Raw genomic sequence first — 20,407 nt, 5'->3', positions numbered from 1 at the left:
CCCAATTGTTAAACAGATGGATGAACAAGAGGACACAGCAGCTGAAACTACAATAGCGTAGGGGCAAAGGGCAATCAGACGGCTGCCAGCTAAGCTGTGGCACTGAAGAATGATGTAATTTCCTTTGTAATAATAAGGGTGTGACTTCTAAACAATGGACTACAATTCCATGCCATGAAAAATCCATTTCCGTTTTTTTGCTGAGCTATTCTTTAGTTGCAATGGGTGAATTGTGTAGAGGGATTTGTGTCTTTGTGATTTGGTTTATTTACTGTCATGTCTTATATTTGACAAAGGATTGTGGACTATATCATCACCAGGCTTTTATAATGTAAAAAAATAAATAAATAAATAAAATGATTAGTTCTTTTTCCATTTATTTTTATTTATTTGTACTGGCTCCACCACAAAAAGTTTGTATTTTTAATTAGATTTCATGGTTTTCTTTACAAAAAAGAATATTACTTTATTAGGTTTTAATTTGCAATAAGTTATGTAGCTACATTAATATGGAAATCATTCTGTATTATGGTATAAATTAAAATATTCATTTGCCAAGACAAAAAAAAAAAAAAAAAGACTTAACAGGCATAATGTAGGAAAAAATGACTCTCTGAGTTTCCTCTACATTTGCATGGAAAATCCTGGAGTCATTCAAAGAAATCACATCAAAGTGTGCATGGCATTCGAGTAGTTTAGCTCAATTTCTAAGGTTGGCTTTTACACGCCATGCACACGTTTGAACGCTTGCTTGTAGTCCTTCCATTTTCCTCTGCACTAAGAATATCATAACAAATCCACTAGTACATGACTTTACATTATTTATGAGCACACTTTACAGTCCAGACATTACAGTGAGATCTCATGTGACAGAGTGAACAGCTTTTCTCCTCCTAGTGCTCATAATGGGTAATTTAGTGATGCTTGGCAATGTGTCAGGATTCTGCAAAGGCATCTGTCTACGATCAAAATGTTTCTATTGAATTAAGGAGTGTAAAATGTACTGTAGATCTAGACTCCATTTAATCCTTAAAGTTTACTTAATGCAAAGTTGTTGATGTAAACAGGTTGTTATTTTTTTGGTCTCATCTCAAAAACGAAAGGTTGATAAAGTTGATCGCATTACAGACTTACAGTAGGTTTCATGTTGGCCTTAAACACTATGGCACCTTCATCACCATTTATATGTAGATAACTGAATAATTATTCTTCTTTATGCTGTTTACTACATGATGAGTAAATGACGAGGGAAAGCTCAGTCAGGGGTTACAAACTGCGTGAAGGAAGGAGGTGCAGCTGAACACGGTAAGAATAGAGCAGTTTGTTTCAGACATAAACAGAACTGCTGTGGATACTTTACAGGAGTTCACGCTCTGTGTACTCATACGAGAGCACAAGCTCTTGTAAAGCATATGCTGCAGTCTGTTTACGTAAGAGAAAGAGAGTGAGAGGGTGACAGAAGATGGATAAGCATACTGGGGTCTCTCTGGTTGTGCCTCACATAGCTCCGCTGTGTGGCACAAATTCAAAGTCAGGAACACCGTTATTACGATATGAAATGAAATTCCATTCTTCATATATGAAGCAGAATCTCCTGTCTGCTGCCTTTGTTCATTTTAGCATCCACTTCTGAAACAGCAAGACACTGCTTGATATTTTGCAGATGTATTGCTGTCTGTTAACATGTCTGTTAGAAGATGCGTAACGAACATACAAAAAGATACAAAGCATATTTCACACCCTACAGTACAGATGCATGCTGTTGACTGTGCTGTGTTCCAGAACGAAAGTCTTAGATGATCAAATTTGGACTGAATTTAAAAGAGATGATTTTTTGGATGATCACTTTTCATCAACACAAACTTTTGATGAAATCCGAGAGCTTTCTGACTCTGCATTGACAGCAAAGAAACTACCATGTTCAAGGCCCAGAAACGTACTAAGGACATCATTAAAATAGTCCGTGTGACATCAGTGATTTAACCTTAATTTTATGAAGCTATGAGAAAACTTTTTGTGTGCAAAGAAATCAAAAATAATGACTTTATTCAACAATTTCTTCTCTTCCGGTCAGAAAATCACAGAAGGTCTAACGGGTTTGGAATGACATGAGGATGGGTAATTAATGACAGGATTTAAATTTTTGGTCGAACTATGCCTTTAAGGCAGCAGTGTTTAATTTATGCACCATCAATGGCACCATAATGCTTCCATAAAGTAGACTGCCTCAAACACCAGGGGCATAGAAACCATTATAAACTCTTTTTAGAAATTTGTCAGTTTGTAACATTTATTTGAAAAATAAACAATAAATTATAAAAAATAAATTTAGCTAAAAAATAAAAAAGCTATATTTATGAATAAGTCATTGAATCATTGACAAAAATATTCTGTAAAAAAACCCACCAGTTTTGTTCAGAGGCGCACAAGGGTTCTGTTGCACCTTTGTTTGGAGCCATTTTTGTTTGCAGAATAGAGCAAAAAGAACAACTTTTTGTCTAAAATGTAACTCACAGTATTAACTTCTTGTTTATTGAACATTTGTAATCGAGCTGATATTCAGAAAAAAGCAACCTCGCTCATCATACTGCTTAACTTTATCATATGATATACATATAATATAAACAAAACTCATAGGCTACTGGGGCTCTTTCTGCCTCATATATTGTTATCTATAATTTTACCTGCTTTCTACTTGCAAATTGCATTCGTACAATCTCAAGGTGTAATCGTTTGGTTTTTGACCATACATATCACACCCCCTAGTAGTTAACTTGCTTGGACATTTAGTGGAATAAAAGGAATAGTTAAAAGAATACGCATTATTAGCATTACTTTAGGTTCAGAATTTTAGCATCACTTGCTCACCAATGAATCCTCTGCAGTGAATGGGTGCCATCAGAATGAGAGTCCAAACATCTGATAAAAACATCACAATAATCCACACGACTCCAGCCCACAAGTTATCATCATGTGTTTGTAATAAACAGACAGATTTTTAAGAAATTTTCATTTTTGGAGTAGACTATTCCTTTAAGCTAGCAGGTTAACTAGTTAACACTATGTTAGACTAGAAATTTAGCTTTCAAAGGCCCCCATGTAACATTCAGCCCTATCGGCCGAATGTATAGATATAAATAAATATAGATTTAAAATCAGGTGTGAGGTCACTGAGATTGGGCATGCTGTTGTTGCACATAAAATATTAATGTTTAGAACCATACAAAGAATACAAAACCATTAGTATCTCATATGAGAGCTCAGCATCACACAACATGAGATGGGTTAAAAAGAGCCAATTCCTCTTCAAAAATGTGCCAATTTTTTTGTGATAAAGAAATGAGAATCATAAACGTGATAATTTATGTTGTGGGAAATTACTGCATTATGAAAATGACACCTGCGGGTGTTATTAACATTATATGCAATACCACAACCTCACACTAAATTTCAGGCCCTGTAGGTAGGCAAGCATTTACAGATCATTTAGTAAGCAGAAATCTGAAATTTACCTTATGATACTAGAGGAAGATGTTGATAATTTGACTGAATTGATGCTTGTAGAATGCGCTTCCAGCAGCTATGATTAGATAAGTGATAAGTTTTCTATGCACAATTTGATTTGACGAGAGTCACAAGACCAATTACTCTCTCCCTATCCAATCACATTAATGGATAAAAATAAAATTCAAACAAGCATGTAATGACCACAAACAGGAAAAATAGCTGAGTATGAGTACAGATACATCAATTAAAATGTACATGAGTAAAAGTACACACATTTAAAACTACTAAAAAAAAGTACAATTTCTGATCAAAACTACTTAATGTCAGTATTGTAATATGTTACTTCACAGCCGTGTGGTTGTGAAGATCCAAATGTCCAAATATTATATAGAACATTTACATTACAAAAAACAAAAACAACCAGAAAAATACTAGGCTATGTTATGCATAATAGCCAAGCTGGACACTAGTGTCCTGAAACACTAGCACTACCCGGAGAATGTTGGATTTCTACTTTTCTTCCATGGTATGCTAAATCACATCTGTCTATCCCTTTTTCTGTTTAGCCTCCTGCCCTCGATCAATACTGCTTGTGCAGAGCCCATCCCATCTATTGTTTTTGCTCGCTATCTTGATGTAGTGGTCTCAGTCAATTTCACTTTTTCATTGGCTTGAGTGAGGCTAGAAAATAAATTCAACTCCACAAAGAATTTTCTGAACAAGGAAACCTGCCTGTGAGTGCAGTGCACTCATTAGGGATCTTAGAAGTATATGAAATATGTGATCTTCTTTATTGTAAAGTTTAAAGAGGCTTTTGTGAGTTGACGTTGCAAAATTTGTATTCAGTATTGTGAAACGAAACTGAATTGTTGGTGTGAATGTCCAGACCCTTTTCACCATTTAGTTATATTTTGTTATTTAAACATATAACATTTAATTATTATTATTTTATTACTATTTTAATTTTATTTTAAAAAAGCTTCAGGTTTGTTGGGCTGCACAAATTGGCCCAAAATTGTTTGATTATATATAAATACTATATGTTTATTTTACAAATGTTAATTTTTTTGTTTTATATCTTTATTTAGTAGTAGTAGTAGTAGCAGTAGCAGTAGTAGTAGAAATATAATAATAATTATTATTATTATCACTGCTACTACTAAATAAAAATATTAAACAAAATAAAAAATATTACTATTTGTAAAATAAACAGAATTGAGTATTTAAGAAAAATAATAATAATAGTAATAATAATTGCATCATTTGCAATTTGATATCACACAGAGCTATAACACAGTTTCGGTTTTATTTCAATTAAATGGGCAGCCCTAATATCCATCACTCCATTTTATAGGCGACAACTAAAATAAATAACACAATAAAACTGATTAGTTGTGTTTCACCCCAAACTGGATACAAACTTGAGCTTTCTGGTTTGCCATATATTAAACCACTGCTAGATTACACATAAGCTAATGTTATAGCCTGTTATCTAGAAAAGTAACAAGTGCAATTCAGAAGCTCTTTGTCAAATATAAGACCATATGCACTATTAATAAGTAATCCACAAGTCTAGTATTGTAGCTTAGGCTGGTTTGTTTTCTTCAGCAGGGTATTCAAAATGTACATTTTGCAATTTGCATGCTGTAGAGTGAAACACAACTCACCTGTGCATTTAAACTGAATACTCAGAATTCGTGCTCTGCATTTAACCCATCCAAAGTGCACACACACAGTGAACAGCCATTTATGCTGCGGCACCCGGGAGCAGTTGGGGGTTCAGTGCTTTGCTCAAGGACACCTCAGTCATGGTATTGCCGGCCCGAGACTTGAACCCACAACCTTAGGATTAGAAGTCAAACTCCCTAACCACTAGGCCACGACTCCATTTGGGAAAGGCAGATGATAGACAGAGCGCTGAGCCAGTTCTTCACGGAGGATTACGGTGGCCATGAAGGGCAAAACAGATTACAATTCTGAAAACAAAATAACAAATTACAAATACAAATGCAAATCTAAAAAACAAAATAACAATTCAGAAAACACAACAACAATTCAGAAAACATTATAACAAGTCAGAAAACACAATGACAAATTCGAAAACAAAATAAGTCAGAAAACACGACGACAATTCAGACAAACTGGAAGAGGTAGGTATAGTTTGAGACAGCACCATTGGGTTGGGGATTACTCAATCTGTCAATCATTGTATACAGAAAGAACCGTCCGAAAAACAGCAGAGTCGTGGTAAAAAGTTCGGAGATGGTCTTAAAGTAGTTTGGTTTAAATGTATTGTATGAATTGTGCTTACTATGGAATAAAACATACAGAGGGTCTAGTTACACTTGTCCAAATAACCTGCCTTATTAACAATTTGGTATTGGTGTTTTGTCAGCTCCAGTGGCGCGGGTGGTTAAGTGAGTAGCTTTTGCTTTTTGATGCGATCGACCCAGGTTTGATCCCACCTTTTGCCAAACTTTTTTTTCTCCCTCTTCAAATCTCGTATTAGCAATTGATTCTATTTACACTAATTGAAAATATCAGTATTTTTAGCAATATGCTATTACACTAAGTGCAAATTCCTATTTACACTATGTTAAAATAGCAGGATTTTCTGCTATGTATACTACTTGTTGCAAATAGTGGCAATTATCTGCTCTTCAGTATTGTAGTACATTATAAAACAGTATGCAATAATAACGTATTGAGTGTAAATTATAATTTTAACTCAAATTATTGAATGGATGCCACCTTATTGGTACAATAAAGCCCTCCCTACACCTACCCTTACCCTACCCTATACCATATTTTCACCCTTTTGATTATTTCCGTAATTTTTATAAAAAAATAAATGCCTTTACGATGTGATACGAGATTTGAAAAGGGAGAAAAAAAAGTTTGGCAAAAGGTGGGCTCAAAATATGATAAATATAAACAATAAACCATACACTCCCTTTTTATCACCTGCTAGTTTAAGATGTTGACTTTCACCAGAGCTTTCGTATGGTTTTTGTTTATGAAATATTTTTAGAATAAACGATACTCTTTATATTGCCTTTATGTTGCAGCCTGCATAAAAAGACTCAAAAACAACATCTCTTTACACAAAACACAAAAGCCCCTCTCACACCACGGGAACCTTTCATAGTACCAGAACTAATTGTGGATCTACCCACATTTTGGCGTTTTCGCACCGCCAGAACTGGGTGAGATTATAGTACCAGACTGCCTTTTTCGAGAACCAAATTAGTTCCTACTCTGGAGCAGGGTCTAACCAGCACAACTGGTACTACCCGTGATGTAAGTATACATTGATCGGCCAAACGCGTACGAAAATGCCCTCACCCACCATGATTTAAAACGCTGTGTAAACATACTGTAAACATTGTGTCAACTTATTTCGCAAGTTTGGAGAACTGCGATAGATGGACGGACGGACGCTGAAGTGCAGGCACTTGTAGCAAATGTAGCACTGCCAGTTGTCTTTGGAGATTCTTAGTCCTCCTTTCCGTTCTATCAATCGCTTTATGTATATGTCGACATTCCATGTCCATTATTGTTAAACCCGTGAGACACAACAAAAACACAGCTCCGATCACAGTGCCCTCCATCCTCCTGTTGTTAACGTTGTTCTTCTTTGTTTCCATTGTTGAACCCCACGCACAAATGACGTTGCTGTCGTCCGGCCTACGTCACTTACTAGTACACACTGTCGGTACGAAGGCAACCCTTTTAAATGGTACTGGGAAATAGTTTGCGCAAAATTGTCCCAGTAATTTAGTACTGTACATTTAGTTCTGGAACTAAAGCGGTGCGAAAGGCCCTATATTCAAAGAGACAGGCAGACCTCAAATTCAAGGTCTAAAATATAAATATTCTTAACAGGATCTTTTCAGTTGGTTCATATCATGGGTGTACCTCAAGCTCAAGTACTCCACAGTGCAGACTTCACTTGCAAATATATCCATTGTGAAATGATGCCCGCAGGCTGTCGCTGCAGTAGTCTGGAAACATGATGTAGTGTAATAAGAGCTCTACTGGAACTGTTTTTGAATAATATGGTGAAGATGGTTCACTGCAGTTTTACAGGACCTCTACACTGTCTTCCTGCTCTGTGTATGGCCACTTTAGTTTCCATTATGGAGTTCTTATAGACCATAAGAAGACCTCTGTAAACTCTAAATGGTTAAGTGAGATGTGTCTATCTATAGATAGACCCAAGTAAAGCCAATAGAGCCAATAGGTTCACTTTGTAAATGTTTTAACAGCGTTTAATGCTAAAATAAAAATAAACATTTCTAGATATTACAGTGACATGCATTATGGATTTAAGGCAGATGGTCTTAGAGGGGGGCAGTTCATTGCATAAGAGTCACTCTCATAATAGTGTAAAGTTTTTAGTAAGACTCAGATTGACTGGTTGTCCGCCAGTAAGGGTTTATAGATAATACTGATTTTTTAAAGATTTGTTACCAGTGTATTTTGGATATTTATCCAATATTGGGTATTTAATTATCCATTGCTTTATTTTTACATTTAGAGTACACTCACTGATTTAATACTCACATGCCAATATTCACTTAGCATTTAAAATTAATACTTTTATCAAGGGTGCAAATGACCACCTTTGTTATTTGATGAATCAAACACCTTTATCAATACGCAGTATCTCAAAATGATATATTGGCTTGTCACTATCTAGCACTACTTTAGAGTCTGAATGCTTTAGGGTCCAGAGTCATTTAGTGTAAAGCACAGAATCCATCACCTAGATGTGAGTCATGTAGGGTCCTAAAATTTGGACGCTGTGTGGACACCCTCCCCCAAACTCGTTGAAACCCCTAACTCCTCCCCTATACTGCTTACTGTGTTTGGTTAGGGAGCGGAGCGGGACGGGGGGAGGGGGTCAGTGGAAGCACAGCTGGTCTGACCTCCCTGCAACCAGCTGCTGTAACAAAGGACCCCGTCAGGCTTCTAGAAAGGTGGCCCGTCTACCCATTTTTTTTTTTTTATCCCTGTCCCATTTCTTTTCTGCCACTCCCTCACTCTAACTCCATTGTATCCCTGTAGATCTGACCCAGCTGTTAGGATCTTTTTATGTTCCTTTCTTTTGGCGTGACCTCCCTTCCACTGAATTAACCCCGCTTCCATGTGCGTTTACAACTCATGTGCACAGGTGCTTTTGCAAAACTGTTTGCAACACAATTTTTAAGGCCGACAGAACGGGATCCGACAGAATGCTGATGCTGAAGCTTTTTGGCCAGATACCTTGAGGGTGGGCCTTGTATCGGCTTGATGCCACCCAGTACCCGTCCCGTTCCCTATTGTTCCAAGTTGCGCGTGCCTTGCAATTCACAGCTGTTGTGGTGGTGGCGGGGAGGCCGGCCCGTGTCCCTTTGTCATCCAGCCATTGTTCCTGACACACGCTCATGTTTGACAGACACGCGTGCTGACAAAGGCACACAGCATACCTCTGCTAATTATTTGCTGGGGCCCACTGAAAGATGAGACGCGGTGGCCATCTGTGATCCATGCTTTTAATCCCTGTATGCCCACCTGTCCAGTCTCTTAAGATCCTTGTCTTTATTGGGCCAACCCTTTTATATTTTCTCCAATTTTCTTAGTGTGTCTCTTCTAGAGACTTATGGGTTGCACTTTACTACTTTACTTCTGGTATTGAGATATAAATGCAAATCTGAATATAGATGACATTAGGAGTAACTTCTGAAATTGTCAGGACTAATCTGTGTTCCACATGGGCACATTACAGATCTGTGGGAGCCAGAATTCTTGCTGGTTGGTAGGGGATCAAATACTTATTTCACTCACTGAAATGCAAATAAATCTCTAATCTTTATATAATGTGTTTTTTTCTGGATTTTTTGGTTGGTATTCTGTCTCTATCTGTTAAAATAAACCTATCATTAAAGTCTCTATAATGAGCTGACGAGTTGAATCGGGTGTGTTAGGTGAGGGAGACAGGGCTGGGCTGCTCCAGGACAGTTTTGAAAACCACTGTATTTCAGAGACATGTTCTTAAATGTGACTCATATATAACAAATACATACACACACAGTTTTAAGGCAGCTTTAATCGCCTTTTTGGTAACTTTGTGACTAAACTGACGACATAACTACGACATTGCATGCTCGTAGTTTTCAGTAGTATCAGACAAACCTGCATAAATGTATTTCTTCTGCCAAACACAGAAGAAGGCCAAACATTTGATAGTGGCCAATAAACACCAAGGGCTGCACGATTATGACAAAAATCATAATTGTCAATTATACCCTTGAAATTGTAATTGCGATTATTAATTACGATTATCACAATTTACATTAAATTATGTTTATATCATTGTTTGATGCAGCTGCATGTCATATTTTTATATGAAAATAATACTAAGTGCTTTACTATAGTATTAAGCCTCAAATGTCAACTATACATCGTATAAATAAAAAAGTAAAAATATGAATGGTATTATTGTTATTCTAAAACCAAAAACACAACCCTTAAGATACAGAAGAAGATATTTTGAAGAGAATAACATAAGTGGACTTTGAACACGATTAATTGCCGCTTTGAACGATTACGTAATTGGGCATCAATAATTGTAATTGCGATTAGAAATTCAATGATTGCAACTCCATACAACATTTGATGGTAGCCATTAACATCCATAGTATTTTTTTTTTTCAATACTATGGAAGTCAGTGGCTACCAGCAACTCCATTCATGCTTTATATCAAGTGGGGAAAGTTTACAGGAAGCATTCTGAATGAGTTATTGTTAAGTCAGAGGCCTCCTTTTCTCTCACAAGATTTTGTTTCCTATCAACCAGACAAAACACTCACGGTAACATGCTCTTCCGCGGCTTAAATGACTTTTACTGACTGATTGAGAGGTGGAGATAACAGTCATTGCTTTCTAGCGTGGAACACTAATTTCATTCTGTCTGCTGTGCTATTCTTGCCTTTAAGTTTGAATCAATGCATTGTAAGTGCCTAGTGAAGGTCATCCAATGCTCTGGGTAAAGCGTGCACACTATAGCTAAGCCACTAATAAAGCACAATCAATCTAGTCCACAAATAACAGCCTTCTGTTACTTCTTATTCCGGAGTATTGAAGGCCACAAAAGGTTTTCAGTTGTATTTCTGGAATATTTTTGATTTAGGTGGTTTATTTTGAGATGTTTTCGTAGCTTGGCCTAATAGCATAATAGCATAACAGCGCAGACAACAGCAGTACGTGCTAAATCCAAAGTGACTGGCTTGCATTTTTGATGTTCCTTTAAAAATAACACTTTATTTCCTCCCCCTGTTTGCGTACCACAACAGAGTCAAACAAGTGCACAAACGCCTTTGCTGTCACTCAAAAATGGAACTGCAGAATGTAGCTGTCATTCATGACGTATTTCAAATAGTCTTTAAGAACAAAAGAAAAAAGTTACCTAGAAAAAGGGACATGGCTGTCATCAAAATTAGGTAGGGAAGCAAAATTCTAGTCAACGCCGACATATGCCGATAATAATTTCCATGTTATGACCGATAACCAATAAATAATATAATAAAACTAAAAGAAATAATTTTAAATGCTACGAGTAAATTTTGGCATTATTATAATGTACAGTATTATACATTATATAGCAGTAAGAATGTACAGTAAGAAATAGGGTAAGTCATTTTGAGATTTGATAATGATTACATTTAACAGCGTTATTGTGTTTAAAGATTAAGTTTGATTAAAATTTGAGTTAAAATGAAAAATGAACTGAAAGGTTAAGCAAAAAAATGGCCAAAAATCCTACACTATTTTTATCTATTTAATAAAAAGAAATACAACTAAAATTATTTATTTTAAATATTAAAAGTACATTTAACCAGGCATCACAACATTATGATGTTGTGTATGTAAAATTGAAGTTCACGTTGAGATTTGAAGAAGATTGCATTTAACAGTTATTGTGTTTTTAATGATTCATTTTAATTAAAAAAAAAAAATAAAAAAAAAAAAAATTAAAAAAAAAAAAAAATAGATAAATTAAATACACACACATGATTTACTCACCCTCAAGTCATTCTAGGTGTATATGACTTTCTTCTTTCAGACGAATACAGTCCGAGTTTAAAAATGTCCTTACTCTTCCAGTCTCTTGGCTCAAATTTTTTTTTACAAATCCTCGTTTTGTACTTCTAATTCGTGACAGTGTTTTGATTTGCTCTCTCCTCTGCACTTCTGAGTTCGTCACGTCTCAACAAAGTCCCTTTCAAGGAAAGTCTGTTCACTCGGGGACCATATTTGCAACGCCTCTGGGCAGCTCATCCAAGACCAAGTGCCATCTAAATGAATGGGGGAATCCTGAAATCTCAAATAAATTACATATTTCAAATCAGCAACAAAATCTGAAATGAACTGCCCCATGAATGTTGTTTCATATGATCAAATAGCGTAAAAAAGCCTATTTTTCAGACTAGAGCAGTCATAAGTTTGTTGGCGTGTCTAGCTTCAGGTTTCTATGTGAACCGAAGCTTCTAATGGCTGCTGCAGTGATGCAATAACTTTACCAATCAATGATTGGCTCTTTCATTTAGAAGTCGTGTTTATTGCGCCATATTGCAGTTTCCCCCATTCATACGTATAGGAGTTAACCATCTTTGTATTTCTGTAGTCTTTGCTTCTCACCGAAGCTACGTTCTACATCATACACTGTTATGCCATTTTCTAGTGAACTATCCCTTTAAATTATAAGTGGCCAAGATTAAAAATGTAATTCTATTTTTCTAAATAAATTAAAAACAAAACAATAAAACTTAAATAATTTATTTGCTAAAAGTAAACGCAGTAATAGAAATTATTATGCGTTATGTAATATAAAACAGAAATTCATTTTGAGGTTGGGCAAACATTAATGCGTTATGTAATATAAATATAAAAATAGGGGAAATAACAATAAACAATTAAGTTATGTAATATAAATATAAAAATAGGGGAAATTAGCATACACAATTAAATATTCAATATTAGCCAACTAGTAAATGAATAAAGTCTGTAATAACCAAACGGTTCCTATAGATCATGCATTCCTAAAATAATATGATCTTTACTACAGTCATTGTTGCTTGAAGCACTGATAGGAACCAGGGTCGTCTGTGATGATAGGTTCATCAGGGTTTTTTTTCCCGTTCCGCTCTTGCAGTGACGTTTTAAGTTCGCCCCATGACCTCAGGCAGCTGTCCCACCCTATTAGCATTACAAAGTTGTCCACTTCTGCTCCCTGTGTTGGATGCCACTAGTTGTCAAGGAGGAGCCATGTGGCATGTCCCAGCCCTGCCGTGGGCCATCTGTGGGTCTGTCCTCCTTTCCACTCACTGTTCCTGACTCACTCTTACCAGTGAGGTGGAAACCTCCATATAACATGTGTGAGTGATCGTTCACTTGTCTGCAGTCTGATAAATGTGAGTATTATTCTATAAAATCACCTTCCGTGTCTGTTCAATAAATGGACTCCGGATATGGTTGGAGGTCCTGTCATGCTGATATTTGTCAGTCACTAGCCTTTTTCTTGCTTTCCCACTCTGGTTTATTTATTTTCAGTCTTGAGCGTATGTGAACTGTCCACCCAGTGGCATTTAATTAAAATTTTCTGGGAAACGTAGCCTTTGTTGGGGAGAACTGAATAAAAACAAAGTGTTAACATGTTGAGCACTGTTGACATTTGACTCTATTATATTTATAGATTGATACATTAGACAGACTGATTAATTGGATGGTATTTAGCCATTTTGAGATTATCAGCTGATAAATATGCCTGTTTAGACATTTAACAGAAGTGCTAGCTTTCTCTTCTGTTCATGTCAGTTTAAAAATCTATACAACTTTGTTTTTTTTTCCTTGTTTATTTTCCCACTTGGAGATATGTCACATTATGGAACCAAAGCGGGTTGCAAATAGAAATATACACTGATTTAAAACTTCTCCACCCTTATTTAGTAACCAGAAGAAATAAAGAGAAAGCAACTCAGAAATACCCATGCAGATTTCCTACAGTTTACTACAAATTTCCATATTTTGAGGGATTTTTCACTATTTTGTGTAGGCATCATTTGCTATAATCTTCATAAGGGTATTATATCTGTTTTCAGCCAGTGAAAATAGATTTATCAGAAACACTCCCAGTCTCCCATTTGGCATAGAGATTCTTTGTATAAATATTAGCATTAGGTATGTTAACTTTCTCCTCACACTTATGAGTAGCTAAACTTTCCCCTCCATGTCCCAGGAAGTAGTGTCAAGACAACAATTATTCAAAACGTGTTTGCAATGGCGCTTCATTTTCATCTTCGTTTCTCCCATAGCCTCTTCCTTCCATCAGGCATTGGAACTCACCCCATACACCCCTTGTAGGAGTGGTTGCCATGGGAGCTGGTTGCCAGGCAGCCGAAGGAGGTGGTGATTGGGGGGTGTTGATGATGATTGGAGTGAGGTATGATGAACAGTGAAGATTCTTAGCGTGACGGACCAAAAATAAGAACAAGGGAGGAAAACAGGCAGAGAGAAAGAGGAGAGGGCTGGGAGAAACAGTATTAGGGATAATGAGTTGTTTTGTTGACCAAGATTTAGTTATCGAATGCAGTGGATTGAGAGAGAACAAACAAGGAAGTGACATCGCTACTGGTCTCAATGCCTCTTCAGGCCTCGCTGGAGGCTCTCGCCTGCCTGATATCAGTGCTTCTGCATCAGATGGGCTGCTTTTTATGCCTTCAGGCTTTGAGAACAAGCAGACAGGGCCAGTGTGTTCGCATGAGCCTGGGGCACCCCTCTGTGGTGATGGGACTGAATGCAGGGCAGCTGAGGAAAGAGATGGGCTGGACCTCCGTTTGGATTATAGGAAGCACTGCTGGTTAAATGCACCCATTCACCCAAAAGATGAAAATTCAGGCATCATTTACTCACCCTGAAGTTCTTCCAGGCACCATAAAAATGCTCATCTTCAAACACTGAATATATTTTTAAAGAAACCTGAGAGTTTTCTGTTCATTGAAAGCCCATTCCACCAATACATTCACACTTCAAACAGGTCATAAAGAGATTGTAAAAGAAATCCATATGAATTGAGCAGTTTAAGTTTTCCAAAGAGACAACATGTCCTCCAACCATAGGTCGTTTGCCAAAATCCCTGAAATACGACCCTATCAGCAACAGGACAGTAGTCTTAGGTATGACTGTATAGTTGGTCACATTTCATTATATGTATTAAATATAGATTTTTTTATACAGCCAAGTTATTACATTTCGATGGAAGTTTATGGAGACAGAAATGTTTTCCTTTGCAATAGTGTGCATTGATGAAGTGTGCACAGTAAGACCAGGAATGTGCATTACGAGTATCTGTTTTGATTTTAAAGCTCAGTGTGGTATTGTAAGAAATAAAGTTGCAGTACATTAATTAATATTTATGCTGGCACATCCCTACTAATGAAATTCAATAATAAAATTTGAATTTCAATTAATTAACTTACTCTAACTGAATGATTGGTTAATGTGGATCCTCTGTGTAGTTGTATATGAAGCTGTACTGACAGATCAGCTTGCTTCACATATCCTCTGACAGCTTAGTAAAGAAACGCAGTCCTTTGTCATATTGCCAGTCAGTGCAGGTAGAGGGCAATGTGCCACTGGATCATTGTGACTCTGTCAATCTCTAGTGTGCGGCTCCTACAGTCGGACTACATAAATCTGACCCCACTTTCACTGACCGACTAGAGAGGACACATCGACTCTTATTTAACAGACTGGCAACTGAAAGCGTCTTTGCCTTAATGGGAGGCCTGATTATGTGGCACATATAATCTCATATTTGAGTGTACTGGAATTATCATCTCTGCTAACAAATAGCAATGTTTACAATTGTGTCAATTCATTTAAATTGTGGAGTTTCCTAACACCAAGTTGCACCACTAGTAGAAAAAAAAAACTAAAAAATTACAAAATAATTATTAAAAAAAAAAAACTAATAACCCACAAAATATTATAATACAATACATTATATTCTTTTGAGCTCTCTGTTTATTGCCTCTGGGTAAAACAACTATACAAAATGCTGGACATGATTAGTCTGGTTAAATGTCCATGTGAATACATTGATCCAGCCCTGCTGGTGGACTCTCATTTGGGTCATGAGAATTTAGGACAAGTTCAATCAACAGAGCGTGATCAATTCAACACCAGAGGAAAGCTTCACCAGTCGGCTTCGGCCAAGAGACTCCCCTGTTCCAGGCTAGAAAAGTGACATGATTTGAAAGATAAGTGAAGATATTATATAGTCAGCACAAGACAGCTGAAGCTGAAGGAACAGGAGTTATGCTGCCTTAAAGGGATAGTTCACCCAAAAATGAAAATTTGATGTTTATCTGCTTACCCCCAGGGCATCCAAGATGTAGGTGACTTTGTTTCTTCAGTAGAACATAAATTATGATTTTTAACTCCAACCGCTGCAGTCTGTCAGTCGTATAATGCATGGCAATGGTAACAAAATCTATGAGAGTAAAAAAAAAACGTGCACAGACAAATCCAAATTAAACCCTTTGGCTCGTGACGTTACATTGATGTACAAGAAACTGAACAGTATTTATATTGGTTATTTTACCTCTGATTCACGTAATGTCTGAACTGTTAGAACTCTTGTGAACTCGCATTCACAGCAGCAGGCACCTGAGGCATCTTCTTCTTGCTTTATGGCAGATCGCAGACTTACTACAATCTCAATTAGGAGTATCCCACAAATTTAACATCAACAATCTATATACAATCAAAATCAATAATGTCTGGTCCACTTGAGAGATATGTTGTTTTGGATTTGGATTTCTCTGTGCATGTTTTTTTTTACTTTTTATAGATTTTGTTACCATTGCCATGCATTATAAGACTGACAGACTGCAACGGTTGGAGTTTAAAATCATCATTTGTGTTCTACTGAAGAAACAAAGTCACCTACATCTTAGATGCCCTGGGCGTAAGCAGATAAACATCAAATTTTCATTTTTGGGTAACCTATCCCTTTAAAGTCTTCCACTGATATTCAGACTTGTAAGTCATAAAGATGTGTGTTCAAGTAATTTGGGAATTTCATAATTCTTTACTCTTTTTAGTTCAACAAAATGAATGTCAAATACTTGAAAAATACTGGAATACTTTCCAGTTAAATGTGCAGAGACAACTTTAAGTCATGTTGTTTATAAAGTAACTATTTTGCTTTGAAGACATTGCAGCATGGCAACATTGCTTCAACCAGTGGTTTGAGTTTGAGGCGGGACTTATCCAAACAATCTGTAAATCCAAACAATGTTGTGTGAGCTTTTTAGGAAACCTGTTAGAAACCAATTTAGGTTTGTTCCATTAATGTTGAAAAAAAAATTGCACAAAAAAAGCTTTACTTTTTCTCCAACTTTTTCTCCAACTCGAGGCTCAGAAAAATCCACTGGTAATTCTGAAATTCTGGTGACATTCAATCATATGTAAACAGAACAAATAATAATTAGATAAATATAGAATATTTAACCATATAGAACAGCGTTTCCCAAACTGGGGGTTTGTGAGGGAATAGAAGGGAGTTTGTGAGTTGAAGAAAAACATCTAAATAATTACATTAAAAAAAGCTAAACTTATTTTAAAAAGAAAAACAATCAAAATAAAACTTAAAATGTAAAATATTTTTATTTGTTTAACTGCACATCATGTCATCATTAACTGAGAACTGTGAACATGCAAATGTGTTTTTAGACTATTTAAATATCACCTAAAAAAAGAGAGGAACTTCAAGTAAATATATTAGGTCAAAAAGGTTTGGCTAACAAAAAAAGTTAGGGAAAGCCTGAAAAACACGTGAGGTAAGGGTGTCACTAACCACTATATATATATATATATATCTATATATTAAATGATAAATAGAAATAAATAGTGTGTGTAAATACCATAAATGATAAATAGAAATAAATAGAAATAAAAGATATGTATTTTGTTTCCTTGGAGAAATCTAACAAATAACTGCATAGAAAAGGCAGTATATCTTTAAATTTTGGAATGCCATTTTGTTACGTAAGTAGAGTCTTGAGAGGTATCCAGCACACTGAGGTCATTCTTCAGAACTATAGCATTAATAGGCTTATAGGAAGTGTGCTGTGACTGCACATACTGTGCTCTGTTCACAGTAACTAATATGTCAGAATAACAAAACTATGTCTCATTTACATTAGCTATTTTATAAGTACATATGATGAGCTGAGCTGAAGAACATAGCAAGTACAAACGCAACAACACAGACAACTGGCACTGCAGATGGGCGACTGAAAGTGTGTCATCACCATCTCCAGTCTAATCACCTCCGCCCACGCTCTTCTCTGTTTCTCTCTCCCCTCCCTTCCCTGTCTCTATCTTTCGCTCTCCATCCTCCCCTCACTGTCTGTGTTGTGGAAAGACAAAAAGTTGATCTGTTCCTCAGAGGCTGCAGCTCAGCACATCCAGCCAAATTCACGTCTTTGTGCGTCAGCGCTTGTTTCTGTGGGCGAGGACACATATGGTGATGAGACTGAGCACACGTGTTACTGTCGCCTCCTACAAGTTAATCTCTGAAGAGGAGGTGTGGTTGCCTCCTTCTTCTTTTGGATCCCAAAACTGCATATTCAACAGCGTTTTGCCTCTAGCTTTTCATCGAACGACAGTTTTGACTGAGAAACATCCTCAGTTGGTTCGATTTTGATACTTTACCTGGCTGTGGTCTTCTGACATCTCTCTAAAATGAGTTTCAGCAATTATATGGATGAGACAGAAGAAGAGAGGTGAGTTTTTTTTTCTTTGTAAAATGGAAGGGTTATGGATGTTTTGCTTCATGCAGTGAAAGTCGTATTTATTTTTTTTAAAACACATGGGCCCTAAAACCAGTGCATCTTTCAGATTAGTAAACAAGCTTTTTCTGAAGGCTTGTGTTTGGCTGATACTCTTACAGGAAATAGCTGCATGAGCCTCCATATGGCTAAGATTAATAGATAAATTGTTATACTAATTGAACAATTTAGCTGATGCTTATCTGTCTTTCTGTTATTAGATTTGTTTGTTGTCACTCTTTGTGGTTATCAAATGCAATGAAGGCTGGTTATGATGATCAGAAAACAAATTAATATCTGATTGTGTCTGATGTTCCTCTCCTGGAATGGCATCATTACAGAGAACGCAGTGGACTGAGAGGACTCTCATGTCTCTACGTATCAGTTTCTCTTACTCATGGCATTAAAGGAGAAATAGGTCACTTACATTGTGTATGAAAAAGCATTTTCACTAAAAAAAAACCCATCATTTCCCCCATAGTCCATAAAACTAAATAAATTAACCTAGAAAGCAAAACTGTAATACATAATATATCTAAAATATATTTATTTTTTACAGTCTCTTGGAGGTCCTGGAGCAACACTCATGCCAAAATTATCTACAAAAAAAAAATTGCAAAAATATCTGAGAAGCCTTAAAACAAGATGTAGCTACTACAGATGCAAAAGTAAATAAGAATTATTTACAGAGAATTTCTCTTAAAAATTTTTTTTTTCTATTTATTAGAAATCATTTCTAAAAACATTCTAAAAAATTGCTAAATTTGCTAATTGGGTATTATTTAATAATAAATGCAGTTCAAGATACACTCTACCATTTCAACCCAACTTTGGGTCAAATATAGATTAACCCAACTCTTGGGTTAAAACAATTATAAAAAAAAAAAAAAAATTAACTTTAAGTGGTTGGGTTAGTCCATATTTAACCCAAAGCTGGGCTGAAACAAACCAGCATTTTTTTTGAATGTATATTCTCTTAAAACAAACCTAAAACAAATACAACAGAATATAAATTTCGCTACCTAAATCTACTAATTAATGATGATGGGGGAAAATACACTAATAGTGTAATAGTGCATTTTTGTTTGACTATGTTTTTCCAGGACCAACAGAAGATGTTGATCCAGGAACATGTTCTACTTAATGCAGCACATTCATGATTTTGCTAAGTAGGGTATGTTCCTGGATCAGCATCTTTTGTTGGTCCTGGAACAACATTCATGTCAACAAACATAGTCGTAACCATATCCCTAACATTAACTCATTAACTGACTCTTAAACTGTAAGGAAATAATAGGCAGATAAGCATGTTGTTCATCTCCCAATCCCCGCCCTAATCCTAACCCTACAATCTGATTGGTTGATGGCAATGTAGTTTCAGGTCCAATAGTCTGCAGCTGAAGGTCTGGAATTCATGGCAGCTTTCTTTGGCCAAGGCCCTCCCATGAGGCCGTTGGACTGACATGTTCTGGACGTATTTGGATTCTGACATGTCAAACAACCAATCACAGTTCGTTTCGTTCAGCGTCACGTTTCGGGGCGTGGAAATGTCGCCACAATCACAGACCGGTGTGTAAAACTCTCGGATGTATTTAAAAGATTCTGTGCCGTGCACTTTAAATATTTCACATCGTGACTTTTGAAAGCTGGACAGCGTTTAGTTGATCCTTATGCTATGATAAGCGGTCTTTATGTCACAGTTGTAAACACTACAATTGAGTTATTCGGGCATCAGACATCTTCTTTTCAGTACAGTGGCTCTGTCCACAACGGTATCTTTGTTTCCGGAAAAAACAGCGTCAAAGAACGAGAAACACAACTAATCCACGTGAGACAAATGAACAGCTAAGTACGCCATTCAGTGGTTGATTTCCAGTAACATGCAAATACTGCGGCTCTGTCTGAGTATTCTGACTTGTCAACTTCTGGCTTCTGACTCTGGGCTGTGACTTTTTGGCTGACAGATCGCTGGATCCTTGGAAATGTTCTTTTTACAGTTTCTGCAAATTACACACTGCAAC

The 20,407-nt window shown here is 36.4% G+C and overlaps 1 protein-coding gene across 2 annotated transcripts in view; it reads left to right on the top strand.

The window, feature by feature from the left end:
- LOC109067031 (numb-like protein) overlaps positions 1-20,407 on the top strand; it is a 43,237-nt gene that overhangs the window by 1,926 nt on the left and 20,904 nt on the right. Inside the window, exon 1 of one of the 2 annotated variants that reach the window (XM_042771004.1) lies at positions 17,587-18,341. The exons of the other annotated variant lie outside the window; for it this stretch is intronic. Within the exon in view, the coding sequence (XP_042626938.1) occupies positions 18,301-18,341 (41 nt within the window). The 5' untranslated portion in view covers positions 17,587-18,300. Of the gene's footprint in view, positions 1-17,586; positions 18,342-20,407 lie in introns of those variants that run through there. 2 annotated transcript variants of the gene reach the window in all.

Source organism: Cyprinus carpio, chromosome A15 (genome assembly GCF_018340385.1).
Source record: "Cyprinus carpio isolate SPL01 chromosome A15, ASM1834038v1, whole genome shotgun sequence".
Taxonomy (NCBI): domain Eukaryota; kingdom Metazoa; phylum Chordata; class Actinopteri; order Cypriniformes; family Cyprinidae; genus Cyprinus; species Cyprinus carpio.
Note: the sequence above shows the minus strand (reverse complement) of the source record. Positions and strands in the feature narration are given on the sequence as shown.